General features: G+C 36.3%; 1 protein-coding gene across 10 annotated transcripts; it reads left to right on the top strand.

The window, feature by feature from the left end:
- Positions 1-767: 767 nt before the first annotated feature.
- LOC128212401 (uncharacterized) lies at positions 768-15065 on the top strand. Of its 10 annotated transcripts, none has more exons than XM_052917847.1 (10): positions 768-1082; positions 1421-1549; positions 4494-4986; positions 6493-6653; positions 8097-8168; positions 8466-8624; positions 9621-9741; positions 10039-10151; positions 10456-14644; positions 14869-15065. In XM_052917847.1, exons 3-9 carry the CDS (start codon positions 4855-4857, stop codon positions 10646-10648), a joined length of 951 nt encoding a protein of 316 aa, XP_052773807.1. In that variant the 5' UTR covers positions 768-1082; positions 1421-1549; positions 4494-4854; the 3' UTR covers positions 10649-14644; positions 14869-15065. The 10 variants fall into 10 exon arrangements, with proteins under 10 accessions (XP_052773807.1, XP_052773806.1, XP_052773804.1 ...); XM_052917846.1 differs by having other exon boundaries at positions 768-1173; XM_052917844.1 differs by having other exon boundaries at positions 768-1238.
- The last annotated feature ends 2327 nt before the right edge of the window (positions 15066-17392 follow it).

Below are 17392 nucleotides of genomic sequence, written 5' to 3'. Positions count from 1 at the left end.
TGTTCGTCCCCGGAGGGCGGGGATTTTAGCCGGGGTTAGCTGGACCGAAAGTCAAAGTCCCCTCATTAAAAGGACATACCGCTTGTTAATAGCTACGTTTCCACAAATTCACCCATTTTTTTTAGATCGCTTATATTTATATGTACACGAATCATATGCCTTTTTTGTTTTGATCAATAAGGTCAAATGATATTAACATAATATTGCAATAAAATAAATGTTTTGGCACCAACCTATATCGTGCCATTTAAAGCATAATTATATAAGTGACTTTGTAATGTGCATACTCTTTCAGATTGATTTTATTACGAATGTTAGAGAAAGACATCCACAAAAAAAGTGTGAGTAAGGCAAAAATGATTCTACAATGTTTATCCATTTTAACATGTTTTTACATTAGGGAATTTGGCCCAGTCAATTCTCGGAATGAGCGGGCCTACATAGTTATAAGGCCATACAGAGCTACACCAAAGTAGCTTGGAAAAATGAAGGAATACCAGCTGTAGGCCAAGTGGACTCGTATTACGTTTATGTTCTTTTAAAAGACGTATGTACTCGATCATGTACAATAGCTGTACGATTCATCGGACATGCCCATTGTTTAAATGACATATCATTTTACTTTTCTAATATACTCATATTTAACTTTATTATTTAATTGACGTTACCAGAGGCGGTTCGGGGACATAAACTCGAAGCACTCGGAACATGTTCAAACAATCGATATGTTCTACGGGGGTTTGTGGATCTGCCCTGAAAATAATGTTTGTAGGTCTTCTTAGAAAAATGGTGCCATATTGACGATTTATTTGTACTGCACGGACCGACAAACCAGGTTTATAGGTCCGTGTTTACTGCAAACACGTGCATAAGTTCGTCAAATACAATAACAAGGAAAAATAAAAATAAATACACAAAAAATGACAGCGATGAACAAGGAAAGAAATGGATTCACATAAAGGCAAAATGTGATTATTTGAACACAGACTAATACAAGTTGTATTCATACGAAAAGAGATATATTCAGTTGTTAAATAGTGAATTGTTTTCCTGGTCAAGGCGAGGATGGACGAAACGTTGTTGTAAGAACACATGTTTAAATGCTGAAGTCGGATTTATGCTATAGGCGCTGATCAATATGTTATAATTGTTAAACGTCACAAGTCAGCGAATGTGCGTGTACTATTTCCACTTTTATAAATAAAAAAATCTCAAAGTGTATGAAAAACAGCGTAAAGGTATTTAACTAAAGTCTATACAGCGGAAGACAGGGAAATTATCTCCGCACCTAACAAGCTATGTGATAATAAGCAAAAACTCGTTTGGTTGAAGTATTCGATTATTTGCCAAAATCGGAAGATTTATTTGTGTACCATATCATATTTGTGAGTGTTCTTTTTGTTTTCATTTACTCTTTAAGGTACTCTATGTACAATTCTGTGGATTTGGGATTCTTGGTACCCCCAAACGTGTATTATAATGGTGCCATTTGAAAGGGTTTTACGGGAAGGGAAATAGGCAAACAAATATGCCGAAAACAATATCACAAGTAAGTTGCGTTTATCCTGAAATATTGCCAAATTGTTCATTTCACGTTCGCTCTCATGTCTGTTGAATAATACACAAAATCTTTAAAAAAAAGATAAATAATGTTTTCTCAGTCGTTTATTTTACGTATATGTAATAAGTCAAACAATCTTATATAATACCTCAGTATACAGGGTCTATTGGCTTCAGGGGCAAATCGAGGAATTGACGTAACAGTGAGTGTGTGTGTGTGTGTGGGGGGGGGGGGGGTAACTTAGGGGCGTAACCTTTTGACTTGAGCCCCTTCCTCAGAACCGAAATTTATATACCTTATTGTGTTGGCGGGAAGGGAGGGGGTGTATTCCCCCAAGAAAAGTTACTTTGGGCGTATTTTATTACTTTTTTTTAAAACCTTTATTGAAATAAAAAGTAAACTTGGACGAGTTAAGAGGAACGCGCGCCGGATGAGCCTCCCCGACTGGATCCGATAGTGGGCGTTGAACATCACAAGCAATGGCCCGATACATCGAAAATACTAAGGGCCGAATTCAGAACATCCACTCTCACTCACACTCCAACCACATTCCCGTAAAGGACACAAGTGATCACTCGAGTGAAATAAGGGGAGTGACACTCAAGTGATCTGTTCGTATTCACACGCCTCGCTAACACTCCACTTCATGAAGTGACCAATACAGTACAAATACATGTATGTTTTCATGATCATAGCGGATTATCTGTTTGACTATGATGATGTTTACAGTAAACATATCTTTATTTGCGTTTTGAGTACCTTATTGGGAGATATGGCGACAAACAAATGACAATTATTGTTATAAGTATACTTAACATTTTAAAACATTTGGTTTACTAAAATAAACGTTTTAAATAGCAAATAACTGTTGCAAAATGCGTTTAAATGCATGTATTTTTTGGTGTTGTTTTAAATATGTAGCCGTTCCATTGTATCACATGATTTAAATATGTATTGGTATACAAGCTCGCTTTTGAAGACTGCATAAAGTGGTCTTTGACATTAAAAATGAAAGTTGAAAACACTTAATTAAAAATAGCACATGCATACAATTACGAATAAATCTACCTCTTATGGGGAAATTACACCTCGGAGTGAAAAACAACAAGAAATGTAGGGAAAATTGGACGAAGATGACGATAATAATAATAATAATAATAAAAATAAAATAATAATAATAATGTTGGTGGTGTTGGTTGAGGTGGTGATGATGATGATGATAATGCTGTTGCTGCTGCTGCTGCTGCTGCTGACGATGATGATGATGATGATGATGATGATGATGATGATGATGATCCAACTGAAAATACATATCAATTCTCTGAGATGAACATGAACATAAAACCGTGTACATAAGGCTAGGGCTTAGCGGCGTATAGTAAGAGGCCTAACGGCCTAGCTGCCTCATGTGTCTAGCGGCCTAAACTTTTTGCATTTCTCAAAGCATTTTATATGTGTTATTTTCAAAAACAATGATAAATTAAATGTTCCACATCCTTTAACGAATGTCAGCCATCCCCCCCCCCTTTTTGGTGTGTGTGGTGGGGGGCGGTGCTGATGGATTGTGTTTGGGGGCATTTTCGGCCACTAGGCCGCAAGGCGGCTAACTACACGCCACTAGGCCGCTGGAATGCTTGATCGCCATTTTGAAAAAAAATCGCTCCAGCGTGATGAAGTTTGCATGGAAAAACATAAGATAAGCATTGTTTTAGAGGAAAACTCATGTAAACATGCTTTGATGTAGAAAACAATTTTAGACCGCTATGATTATGTACGAATAAAAAACATTGATTTTTCATATTTCCCAATTAAACGCATGATCAATTACTTTGAAATAGAGAACAAATTTAGGCTGCTAGTCCGCCAAGGCGCCGCTAGGCCGCTATAACTTCATGCCGCTAGGCTTCTAACTTCGCGTACATTTAGCTGCATGTTGTTGCAGCCATCGATGAAACGAACCATCATGTTTGCTGGGCGTTCGAGATCATTACGAAACAAAACAAATATATGATTGGCGCATCCTTTTGAAAAATTGATTTATAGAAGGCAACGTTTTTGAAGCACACGTTCTTCAATGGATTATCTTGGTCTCTTAAATATGTCATGGGAACGAGGTTGTCCCTTATTTGTTCCAAATGTTTTATATATTTCATCTTTTCTACATGTCACGTACTTTTTTGTCACTCACACTCATTCAATTCGTATTCACAACCAATCCTCGAGGGCGGTTCAAGTGGCTTAGCCGAGCACTCACAAATGTCCCACTCACGCAAAGCACTTGAGTCTCACTCACACCTGTGAATACGGATATACCTTTCACTCGAAAATATATCGATCGTTATGTATTGAGTGTGAGTGAGAGTGATTGTTCTGAATTCGGCCCTAAGTTTTTGTACACAGTTATGTTATATTTTGTGACTTTTATGATTGAGAGTGTTGTCATTTGAGACACTGTATCTTTTTGACAAAGCGAAATATGTGAACCAAGTTTTCACAGCATGTCACGGTACGAGGTAATGGTCTTTTCTTAAACTAATTTGTAATTAGGCTTATTTCACAGGGAAAGGAATATTAGAAGATTACTTAGGTGGCCGGTTAGGAATGTTGTTTAGTGTATATGTATATATGATTAAATATATATATAACCACAGTCCCTTGACTGATATATCCTCAAAGTGAAACGAAAGCAGTTTCAACTTCTTCTGCCCGCTTGTTTACATTTATCGCGTACACCTTTCACCGACCGAATACGTTGTGTTCCGATGTATCTCAACCAATAGAAATTGATATCAATGTCCGTTAGTTTACGCGGTAGCTCGTTAGCCAATAAAATAAGAGTCTATGAACACGCGTCCTATTTCCTGATTTAAACTTGACTCACCACACGTTGGATTGTTTACAAACAATTAATTACTTTTTTGTGAACTTACAGCAAGTTACAATTGAAGTTGAATTAATTTGATGCGTAAACATACAGTACCTTTTATTACTAGTACTGTGTGTGGATATGTGGGAACACTATCGGAAACTGTAAAGAAGGCTGATGACACAATTCCCTCGGGTCATATTGTGATAAGGTCCGAGATTTATCATTGTGACGAAACAGACGTTACGTAACATTACGTCAACTTACTAGTACTACTGTACACGTGTTCCATCGGAGAATACATACAACAGCGATCTAGCTACTTTATTTAACCTAGCTACTTAGATACTGGGTGAAAAGATATTTAATAAACACATCGAGATAGAGAAGAAATACAGCTTTAAGTGGAAGCGAAAACTGCGTTAATATGTGCACAACAAATAAAAATGGAAAAAAGTCTTCAAAAATACGGAAACGTGTACTAGGAGAAAACGGGATGACGGAGTCGCAGGATTATTATCAACTCCATCAGGACAACGTGGATTCAGAAAGATCAAAGGTAAATTACTCTTCAGATTTACGAAATTAGTGTTAAATATCATATGAATTTAAGAATCCTCGGATGTATCAATCCTACTCCTAGCTGATATGAACTTGTAACTTGTAATGTTATATAGTGTTAATTAAACCAATTAAGCAATTTGGACATGGGGATGGGGGGGGGGGGTGTATCTGAAGTGAGGTTAAAATTCAAGTTCTTACACCAAATAAAATAAAAATAAACGATAACTTTAGACAAAACTCTATACTATGGCTATTATTATTTGCAAACTTGAATTCTTTGGGACTGGGAGTAAGACTGTATTATTGGTCCCAGTTTGGGAGTATAATTACTTAGACTTTATTTGAGTACTACTATAAGTCTGCCAAGTATTTCTATCATCTTATCAAGTACTGATTAATTATAATACAATATCAAATTAATTAACAGTACTTATATAAGACATGCTCATTAAAATAGGATTTAGTATACGATTCATGATAGTTTACTGTAGAAAATAGATGTTGTACTTTTTCTTAGTAACTACGCAGCTTGACCTATTTATTGTTTGTATGTTTATTGGTTGTTAACCTTTTATCACATGTAATATGTGCGTGTACAATAGACTTTGAAACTTTGATACTAGTGACATTATCCGAGTTTACAGAGTCTATGAACTCCGATATATCAGGTGTTTACAGCTGTTAACGAAAGTGAATACCGGACGAACATGACTCCATGATACTGTGAAACTTATCTGTACACATAGATACGTGATGATATCTGTACAATTGAAAACCTTTGCTTGCCTCACCTAATAAATCAGATTTGAACTGTGCGATACATGTACATATAAATAATGCTTTTCATTAGTTTACAATATAAGAAATTTAAATACACTCTTAACATGGCCATACGAAATCTTAAAGGTTTGAAAATAATGGAACACGAATGCTTGCTAGGGTCAAAGTGCTTATAAGTGACACATTTCTATGGATTTAGATCCTTGTTGCATTGACTACTACGATGTCAGCAACAAAGGAGGTATAAAGACATGCTCAAATTAAGCGTTTTCGGGAATTCATAAAGACGTTTATTTGCATTCTTTTACCTTATAGACCCCGTTGGGAATACGTTTTTGCACTTGTGCAAAGCTAAACGGGTTTTCCTGTGCAAATGTCATAATTTTTATTAAATCATATAGCTTTATCGTTGATATCTGAAGTTTTATATATTCTAGTAGTATTATTTAATTTATGTTAAACCTTCTGTGATATAATTTATTGTGATTGTAAGGAGCATGCAAGTACAATCTGTGATATTTGTCATAATGCTGTTGTATTTATGAACTATTGACATTGCACGGATAAAACTACTACTCTTGCATCGTGGTGTTACCTTAAATTTGGGAGGATTAATCCTGACTCATGCTGATATTATATGGAGACGGACTTACCCCACTACACTGTAAGGTAACGGAACGCCAGTCGTTTCAACTAATTATTTATGTGTTTTTCATTTCAGGATAACGTTGAGGGACGGACCCTCGAAAAGCTTGTCTATGTGGCGGCAACACTGGGGATCCTTGTATTGACACTCGTCGTCTCTAGCCAGCAATGGGCCATGCCGTTTTTGTTTGCCGTCCTCTCGCCACTTATAATTGGAATCAGAATGATATTCTACTGGTTAGTGTCTCAGAGTTTCAGATAAATCTAGTTATTATAATAAGTTCGATATTCTATCGAATAAAAAGAGACGCATTTCAATACTAGACACACATATTATATTTATGTTACAATAAAGAGTTATAGATAGGTGCTTAGCACTTTGCACCCTTCTGCCCTTATGGAGACAAACATGGGCACCCTTCTGCCTTCAGGGAATTAAATGCTTAAGACTGTCAAGACCTTTTTTTGTTTTGATTAGAACTTAAAATGTGACTATAAAACAAAAACATACGGTACAGACTTTACATATTTGGTAGTAGACACTTAGTATTACTTCAATTAAGCACAATTCCTATATGGACAATGTTTAAAATCTTCACAGCCCGATACAATGTACACTTTTCACCCTTATCACCTGTGTGCCTTTCTGTCGCACCATGTGCCTTTCTGCAGCACCTCGTGCCTTTCTGCAGCACCATGTGCCTTTCTGCAGCACCCTGTGTCTTTCTGCAGCACCATGTGTCTTTCTGCAGCACCCTGTATCTTTCTGCAGCACCCTGTGTCTTTCTGCAGCACCCTGTGTCTTTCTGCAGCACCCTGTATCTTTCTGCAGCACCCTGTGTCTTTCTGCAGCACCATGTGCCTTTCTGCAGCACCATGTGCCTTTCTGCAGCACCATGTGCCTTTCTGCAGCACCATGTGCCTTTCTGCAGCACCATGTGCCTTTCTGCAGCACCATGTGCCTTTCTGCAGCACCATGTGCCTTTCTGCAGCACCATGTGCCTTTCTGCAGCACCATGTGCCTTTCTGCAGCACCCTGTGTCTTTCTACATCACCCTGTGCCTTTCTGCAGCACCCTGTGTCTTTCTGCAGCACCATGTGCCTTTCTGCAACAACCTGTGTCTTTCTGCATCACCCTGTGCCTTTCTGCAGCACCCTGTGTCTTTCTGCAGCACCATGTGCCTTTCTGCAGCACCATGAAAAAACCTTCTTAAAACCTGTCTAAAACTCTAGTATTAACCTTTGAACACAACATACGTAAGTAATTGATAGTACATGTAGCTCACTCGGACGTTGGACTCATTTTACATCTCCGTGTTCAGATCAATGGCAAAGTTCATGTTTAACAACATTCTCTAATTGCTACTGTCAATCACCTCCTTTATCATATATCTTATAGATAATTAGCTTTTAATGCGTCAGATTGATAAAATTCTATCTATAAAAGTATATGTATATTGTTACACTAGAAGTGGTCTAAAGGTTTAATGATTGAAAACCAATACATGTACATGCGTTATGTCTACGACTGTGACAATGATTTAAATTTTAGGGTCTCAATGAATAGCAAATCCACGAGGGCGTCCTATTTTTCTTTATAGCTATATTGCAGTTTGTCTTTAAGCGCAGACGTTAATGAAAGACTGTTTTCAGACTCGCATGTTTTGTTTTCTTTCACAGGAAACTGAAATGGCAGTATTTCATGATCGACTTCTGTTATTTCGCCAACGCTCTGACATATGTGTTTCTCTGGTAAGTTTGTACAACTCACAGCATGCATGTTTCTTGCATGTTTTTTTGTTTTACTTGACCGAATGTGCTTTAACCAACTTAAAATCTTTTAATGTGGATTTGATTATTTTTCAATAACTAGATTTTGCACCGAGGATTATATGCACACGTTAATGACTTATTCAATAATAAAAAAGTAAAGATCATTTTATTTTAAGATTGTGTCAAAAACGTTTTGAATATTTGCCGGTTTTCGTGTCATGAGAATCTTAACATGTTAGTGACGTTCCAATTAAAGTTTAACTTCTGTATTTGCAGGTTCCCGGAACACGAGAACTTGTATCGGGCGGTGTTTGCCGTGGCGAACGGCCCGGTGTTGGTTGCGGCTGCAGTGTACCGCAACTCGCTAGTGTTCCATCACCACGATAAACTCACTTCCTGTTACATACACTTTATGCCGCCTCTGCTCACGTTCTGGTAAGTGAATGTTTTAGTGCAGCAAGTATAACAAATAAAGTTCTAAAATTTGTAACGCGGCAACCTTTTGTCAATAAAAAAGCCACACACATGTAAAGAAAATGCTTAAACCTAAGGTACGAGAACAATTCTCACGAAAATCCAGATTTTTACGTTGTCAACACTAACGTCTAGCAAGTTATGCAAGTTCTAGACGATCAGATATTAAATTTTATTCAGAACTTTTACATTTAGAACAACTCATGGCCAATCCTATGTGGAACTACATTCTCCAATTTGTTTAAATTTACTCGTATAAACCTCTAAAATGAAAAATAAGAAACCATACTCATTGTTTACATCCATATTCCACTCATTGGCACTATAACGGAAAACGCGTTGGAGCATTTTCAACACATAACAAAATGTTATGGCTCCAATGATTCCCCGCCGTGTCATAGTTCTTCCTCCATCCGGGCATTGAACTCACTTGTCCCTACATTACAGTCTGCCGATTCGGTACAACAATTCAAAAGATTACTCTGCAACTGGAATGTTAAAAAGATTTAGAGAAGCCATTTGGATATACATACAAACAATAAGTTCACATCAATAAAACATAATGGGACTTTAAATAATATGGAGATTGAAATATTTGTTGTCATTTGTATATTTTCATGAAATAAATATGTTTAAACCAAATTATTACGTCATGTCTGTTCAATTGTTAGATTATAAATCTTAACGATTAAGTTCGGTATTGAAGGATAGGTAAGACGATTTCAGTGACTCGAAATATAGGCTTTAACATCTAAATACTTTATACTGTATGTTATATCATATCATACACACAATCGTTATCAAGAAACTATATCAATCATGTTACGTAGAGGTGATTTATTTTGCATTTTATTTAAGTACCATAATACTCTTTGACACATCTGTGCAACACTAGCAAGAGAGTATGCATTGAAATTAAATACTGTGACGTTTGTTCTATCTTTCTCGCACATACAGCGCTCGCTGGTTCCCGGCGCAGACGTCCCTGTTCTGGTGTCGGACCTTTGCTGCCGAGGTGCCACCATTTAGCCCCGTCTGGATGTACGCCGTACCATTTGTCTTCTTCCTTCTCCACTCGGTACGTAAAATTATCACAATATCATGCGTTTTACTTTCAAAGTTATATTAAAATCTTCTAAGGGATATTACATAATGTATTTAGTGACGTTAACTCCTATTTCCAAGCTTTCATTTGAATATATTCCTGTTAGAAATTGCATATAACAAAATGAACTTCAAAGCACAATAGTCAATAGTCACGCCATATGTTTTACAACTACAAATCTGGCTGTTTTACTTCTACTACTTCTAATCTGTGCATCAGATTATTATTGTAATTTAACACTAATCAAAGTTGTATTTGTTGAAATGGCAGGTCACATATTTTCTGATTGTCAACGTGTTTGTGAAGCCTGAAGACCCATACGTGACAAGCTACGCTTACCTTGCCGTAAAATATGAACGCCTAAACTGCATTGGAGGGAAATGGTAACCTTTCACTACAACTTATTGAACCGCATTTGAGTTTGCCCCAAAATCATTCAGATAATGACCGCTACCAGCATAAATTAAGCCTTGTGGCACTTGGGAATGGTTTACATAGATTATCAATCTTAAAATAAATTTACACATTCGTTGATACTGGGGGACCGTGGATTACACGGTCGGATCGTAAATTGCACCAATCACGCTTTTGAATATTCTGTGTCCATGCAAGAAAGCACATATTTAATTTTACCAGACTGCCATAACGTACGATATTTGAACATGTTTTCTTCTTCTTCTATTTCAGGGGCCAGGCTCTTGCTTACTACTCACTCAACTGGTTATTTTGTTTGTGTTCACTTCCGGTAGCCATATTGGCTTACACGTCATTTCCGGCACATTGCGCGCTTATTGTGTTTGCGTTTTTAGTTGTCGTCTGGAACGGTGCCACATACTACATGCACGTCTTTAATGTGAAAGGATTGGAAAATGACCTATAGAGTTAGCAACCCGTATATAATAATGATATTGGGACAAACACGATCAAAATGATTTAGATTTCAATCACTTTGATACCATCACGGACATAAACAACAGATTATTTTTATGTCCGTGATACTATGTACACTAACAGTTTTGCTATTTGGCAATGCTTGACAGCATACACACCTTTTAACCACAAGGCGTGTTACCGAGAGTTCGCTTCTACTTGTTGTATGCATGTATTAATGTTTCTGAAGTGGATAATGGCAATTACTAAGAGCTAATATTTTCCACTAGAATTTGTGCATGCCTTCCTGTTTCCATAGTCAAACATTTGTTCAGATTTAATGTAAATACCAATGACGACTATTTATAAGTTGTAAAACCGATGTCTCTTGTTGATTGTTGTTATATGGCCATACCAACATCGTTCTATGTAAAGCTGCTACGGACGGATATGTTTTGGGCTTCCCGATAAATAATAGAACACAACATTTTAAATGATCAACGATTTTTCCGAATATGTCTTAACAACATGCTTCATACTTTGTTCTAGTATTCTTAGCATTTAATATCAGAAATGGATGCATTCTGTGTGACTCCCATGATCAACACACTTAACTACAAGTTTTATTTGAACTGTTTTTGCAGTGGAAATCTATCTAACAATTGAGAATGATCCAGAATGGAATAAAGAGGCTCTGGTGTCTATATAATACATCGGATGTAACTCATATATTTTTTTCGGGAGTTTGTTTTTCAAGATGACTAGAAAGGTTTTCGTACTAAAGGTTGACGTTAAACATAAAACAATTTGGTATGGCATTATGTTGCTTCAGAGACTGCCCCTTTTCATACATAACTGCAATTACGATTCACGTAAAATGGATAACATCCAGTTTTGTTTTAATATAAGAAATATTATCCTTGTCTTAAATATTTCTGTGTATGAAAAGTAACATCCGATTACAAATGGAAAATTGAACTGCCACACAAAAGAACCTGCGTAGTAGCACATGCAACGTTTCCAACAAAAGTGACGTCTACTCCAGATACAGAACAGAACAGAATGTTTATTTAACTTAGGCATAATATACAGCTCATCGTTATAAGCACAAAATGAAAAAAAAATAGCATGCATGTGATAAATAAGTAATGCCGCAATATGGATATTTTGGTAACTATACCAACAATACATATGGTATACACAAACTTAACACATTTAACAGCAATAAAATGTGAAAATGTCATATATTTGTGTCTCGTCTTCTATATCGTTTAAATGGCACATTGTGCATTTTCTATCTTGTCTAGGGATATTGCTATGTCTACCTAGTTCAAAAGACAAATTATGCGAGGACAATTAGAGTTTAGCTAAAACATCAATTTCCTATTATTTTATATTATCCAGTAATACCATGTAGTTAGACAATTTGAATGTATGTTTAACTTCCTTAAAAACATACAATGATGACTGTGTCTCCATGGTAGCTCGCCAACTAGTTATTTATACATCCCTTAATCTATTTCTAAACATGGGGACACATGGATTTATATTCCCGTGGGCAAGATAAGAATTTCTAGCAAGGTTAAATTATTGGATCTACTTATCTGAGGTGGGAGAAAAGTAGATCCAATGATTTAACCATGCTATAAATTCTTATCTTGCCCACGGGCGAAGATAACGTGCCCGTATGGAACTCCTTTTTAATGGTCACCACATTGTAATTACCTCCCTTGTTGATGACTGTCGTCTGTAGCATCATGGAAGCATTGTCTTGTGGCAATATTTAGAACGCTAATTAACTATTTCACGCTTCAAATGTCACCTTAAAACAGTTTTCACGCATCTTTCAAGAAATATTGCTTCACTCTCCTTAGAAATATTTAGAGACCGATTTGACTATTAACATAATCTGAATCACTGCGCGCATATCCATGACAACCACGAATGATCGCATATCCATACGCAATTATTTTCACTAAGCACAAGAGTTCCAGCAAAAAATACATCTTTACTTAATTTTGTTTAACTGAGGTGGGAGAAAAAGCATCTACAATAGCCGCTCGTCTAAGATAGGTTCATCCCGACCCTCGCGCAGGGTGTTTTGTGGAAACTCGGTAAACCTCGTTTCCGCAAAACACCATACGCTCGGTTCGGAATAAACCTATCTTACACTCTCGGCCATGGAAGATACTTATAATCTGTTTTGTCTTTGTATAATTTAAGGAAATACTTAATGACGCGAATATGTCTCTCAATATATAGCGGAAATCTGCCTAGCTTTCAATGAAGTGACAATTAATTTGTGGAGCGCTTGACATTAAGCACCCACTTGCAAAATTTCCTATGTACCCTTTCTAGCACCTCTGGTTGAATATAGCCCCACACTTCTGAATTATAGTTAAGAATTGACAAAACAAATGCATCAAACAAGTTGAACATTATATCAATAGGGACCTGGTTACGTTTGATTAAAGCTTTAAGTGAGCTCATAGACCGATATAAGGGAAGGACGAGAACACATAACTTCACACAGTAGGGACCTGGTTACGTTTGATTAAAGCCTTAAGTGAGCTCATAGACCGATGTAAGGGAAGCACGAGAAAACATAACTTCACACAGTGGCACATGTTCATTGACCAATACACTAGATATCTAAAGCATGTAATATTCAATGCTAAAATCATATAGAAGATAATTGTGTGTAAGATTGCAATACATTTCACAGAGAGCACGAAAATGCATATTTAGTTTCAGTGTTCTTTATGTGAAATATATTGCGATCTAACACGAAAACTAGCAATTAATATTTCTTATGCTTCAAATTGTTTAAAAACAGTATTACATTGATATTTTTTCACAAATCGCACCTTTAGCCAAATGACGCCAAATCGAAACAAATCGTCATTTATTTTTCACACAAGAATTGATGTATGCGTTAACGTTTGTTTGCTTAGAGTGAAACGTGTTGGAATGAGAGAAAGTTCGAAACGATGAGTTTATCAGGATATAATTCACCGTTATTTTTTCGATAAATCACTGAAAAAACATGAAATGAATCGTAACATTACATAACATTTTTATGGATCGCCTCAATACAAAAGATGGTTTGAATCACAGGCAGCAGTTACGTTGACAGGACCCACCCTATGGCCACCCCCTCTAAAAAAAAATCAAGACCAAAAATGATTGGAACATGATCATTTATCATAAAAACATTGGGTTGGTCCTGTCAACGCAACTGCTACCTGTGGTTTAAATAACCAAAGCGCAAAGAGAAGAAAACATGTATGTCATTATAAAGCTACGATATACTGCTTTGAATAATAATGCTTAACTTTTAACATGTTGAAATCATTGTTAGTTCATATATGTATATATGTATAATGCACTCTCGCATTTATCAACTATTGCCATGCCATGTGTTATGTTATTGTAACAACGATGAACTGTATATGTTCAAGTTAACAATACATTTTCTGTTCTGTTTTCTGTTCTATAAAAATCTCCACCATCTTTAATATGATAATTGTGTAGCCTAGTGAGATTTTAGTGGTTTACAAACTAACCATTGACCAATTATCTCCCTTATTATAAATTGACCGAAACCAATTTTGGTTGGACACAGCTATTTTTAGAAAACCAGTTAGATGAGAGCCTTTGTCCAGAACAGGTCGTTGTGGAATACATGTTTGTTTTATAAGTTTTAAATAAGGATCTTGGATCATTTTACATCTGTTATGTACTCATGATTTGATATTATCATAAATGATAACCATTGTGTTGCATTTATTTTGAATTTGTGTTTTTGACATTTCCAAGTAAATTACACATTTTCTTGAGATGGTTGAAATGGCAGTTACTTTGACACCCAGTTTTGTGCATGAATTGTTTATGCAATGATTAACTTGCAGACTATAACAGCACTGTGAGAGATGTAGTGTGACAGTGAGAGCCAGAGATGTTGCTGTGCTGAGTTGTTGTTGATGGCACTTGATTCCATAAATATGTAAGTAGGCAATGTGTATTGAATTGTGTGATATGAATTGTAATCGGAATCATGTTATATTGTTTTATCCATATTTATGTTAACTGGCCACTAGACACATAAAGACATTACTATGAGACTATTGAATATAAGGATGTGTAATAACTGTTATCAAATAACAACAGTAAGATATGTAAAGTATTATAGTTCTCATTTATTTATTATTGTATATTGTCTATTTTCAGTGTGTTGACTATTCGACTTCGAGTGTTTGACAATTCGACTACGAGTATTTGACTATTCGACTACGAGTATTTGACTATTCGACTACGAGTATTTGACTATTCGACTACGAGTATTTGACTATTCGATTGTAAGATTACTCCGTTATTTAGTTATATGAACTGTACAGCGTATACCGTGTATTTATGCACGCATTGATTGGACATTAAATATATGTGAACCCTCAACACCTTGTGTGACTTTTCCCCTTATAAGTATCAATTTATATAAGTGCGGTTTGACTAAAATTTATCACATTGCAAGACGACTTTTAATAAAAGTTAATTAATCGCATATGACTTTTATCAATTCGGATAAAAAGAAAACAATGCATTGACTTTTCTGAAAACAGCCGAAAATGTGGCTCTTCTACATTCTAGTGCTTCTATGGAACTCCCTTACGAGAAAGTATTGCCTGGCCTAATTATCCTATCACCAGCCTCTGAGTCTGAATAAAATGGCGTAAAACAATAGTGTTCAACATATTTTGTTCGTAAAAAGTGCAATGTATGCAAAATCATTTGAACAGATCCCATGCTACTAATTTTGGTACGCACACTTATACTTCTGACGTAATCTTTCTGAAAAAGATCAAAGCGCTGGAAGTGCTGTAAGTGGAATAAACTGCTCTAAGCATATGAAAAATAGAGGAAAGATGGGAATACATAGAATAGAGGTTATTGTCGAAAAAATGTATCAACTTCATCATGCTTGGTCCGCAAATAAGGCGTGCGCTTTTTACTTTCTAAGCCTCGCATGATAAACTTGATCTATATTCAAAAAATATATTGTATAAATGAAATGAATTCTTTGTTTGGGAGTTGAAAAAATAGGTCACACATTTCAGTTAGAACGGCATGTGTATTCAAACGCAGGCGTGCTTAAATACTTTGAATCTGAAATAGTCTTTGTTACGCATACGCAGTCGAGCGTATTTACAGAGCTATGTCCGGCAAAAATAGAACGCACGAAATCCACGAAATTAGACCTCAAGACTGCTGACTGAATTGACTGCAGCCTTCTGTCATAAAAATATATTGATAATGTCGGAGAAGGTTGCAAACGGATTTCAACAATAATCCGTTAAAAAAAGTACAGCGCAAAGTTTGTTCACCTTCTTTACGTACCTAAGCAATTAGCAAACAGTTTATATGTTTACCTTTGCAAAATATTGTACCTCGAAACAAAATGAACATTTTCAAAGTCATTTGCCCATCCTCACCAGCTTTATATTAAGCACACATCCTACAAATCAAAGGCACAGCTCTATTCACGAGAATACGTCGCAAAATAGGTGATCGTATTGAAAAAATTTAGTAGTGTTTTTTTAATTAATTACGTTTGCCTTAAAAAGGTCACATCTACTCGTTAAATGTCTTTTTTAAGTTTTAAATAGTAAGTTACAAGTTCAACTTGTTGGCCTATAATCCAGTTAAACAGTAATATTAGCAATCCAATCGGGTAGCCGCAAAGTCCTTAATTAGTTTGATATGCAGTTTAAGCTCGTTTGTGAAGCTATAGTTCCTGATCTACATTTGACTCATCCCATAATTGTGAAAAGGGTTATTACGGCTAAAATAAATAAAAGTATATACTATGGTCAACTTGTCAATTTGAACTATTTTCTAGTCCAAGCGGTGGAGTTAACAGTCTTAAACATATCAATTCAGGTACATTTACGTATTTATCTTTTCACAAATGAACGGCATATATGTGGTGCAATGATGTGAACACCAGGTGTACTGTTGATTCGGATACCTGTGGACACTCGCTTTCAAACAGAGGGACCCGATACGGATATTACATTCTCTACTGAACGTTGTAAAGTTCCACTTTTCACCACTTTCCCAACGAAATATGTTGTCATTATTTATGTTGTTTGCTCCGATCCAGATCCTTTGACCAGAATATGTTCCTAGAGATTCCATTTGCTCCATGACAAAATCATCTTCAGCTTTGTCTGTGATTGAAACCAGATACGAACCTTTCTCTGCACAATGTTGTTTGGCGGCGAACCATGGGAGAGGCTTGTTTTCCAGCAGGTAACACGAGGACTTATAGATCATCCATTCGTCATCACAGGTAGGTGCCTGAAAATGAACGATACTGAAACATGTGCCGATATTTAAACGGGTATCATATAATAGATCATTGGTAATAGATGAAGGTTCGAACGCGCAAACTCAAAAATATACCTACCGACTTTCAAAAAATGAAGATTTTAACTTGTTTTAGAACCAAACTTACAAGCCCTGGAGGTCGCATAGCATTTGTGATGATCATTGATGAGCTGTTAATGGCTTTTACATACCTTGGCATACACTTGCAAACGAGACGTTCCTGTCCATATCTCATTACCATGTTCCGAATCGCCGTATGCGAGTAGGTCACATAACTGTCCCGCCTTGTTGTACCTCATGGCATTGCACTGAGGTGGTGTTCGTTGTTTTTCACACAGTCCTACGCAGTTTAAAAATGAACGAGCCG

The sequence above is a fragment of the Mya arenaria genome, chromosome 12 (assembly GCF_026914265.1).
Source record: "Mya arenaria isolate MELC-2E11 chromosome 12, ASM2691426v1".
Lineage (NCBI taxonomy): Eukaryota > Metazoa > Mollusca > Bivalvia > Myida > Myidae > Mya > Mya arenaria.
This window is presented reverse-complemented; position numbering and strand designations above follow the sequence as displayed.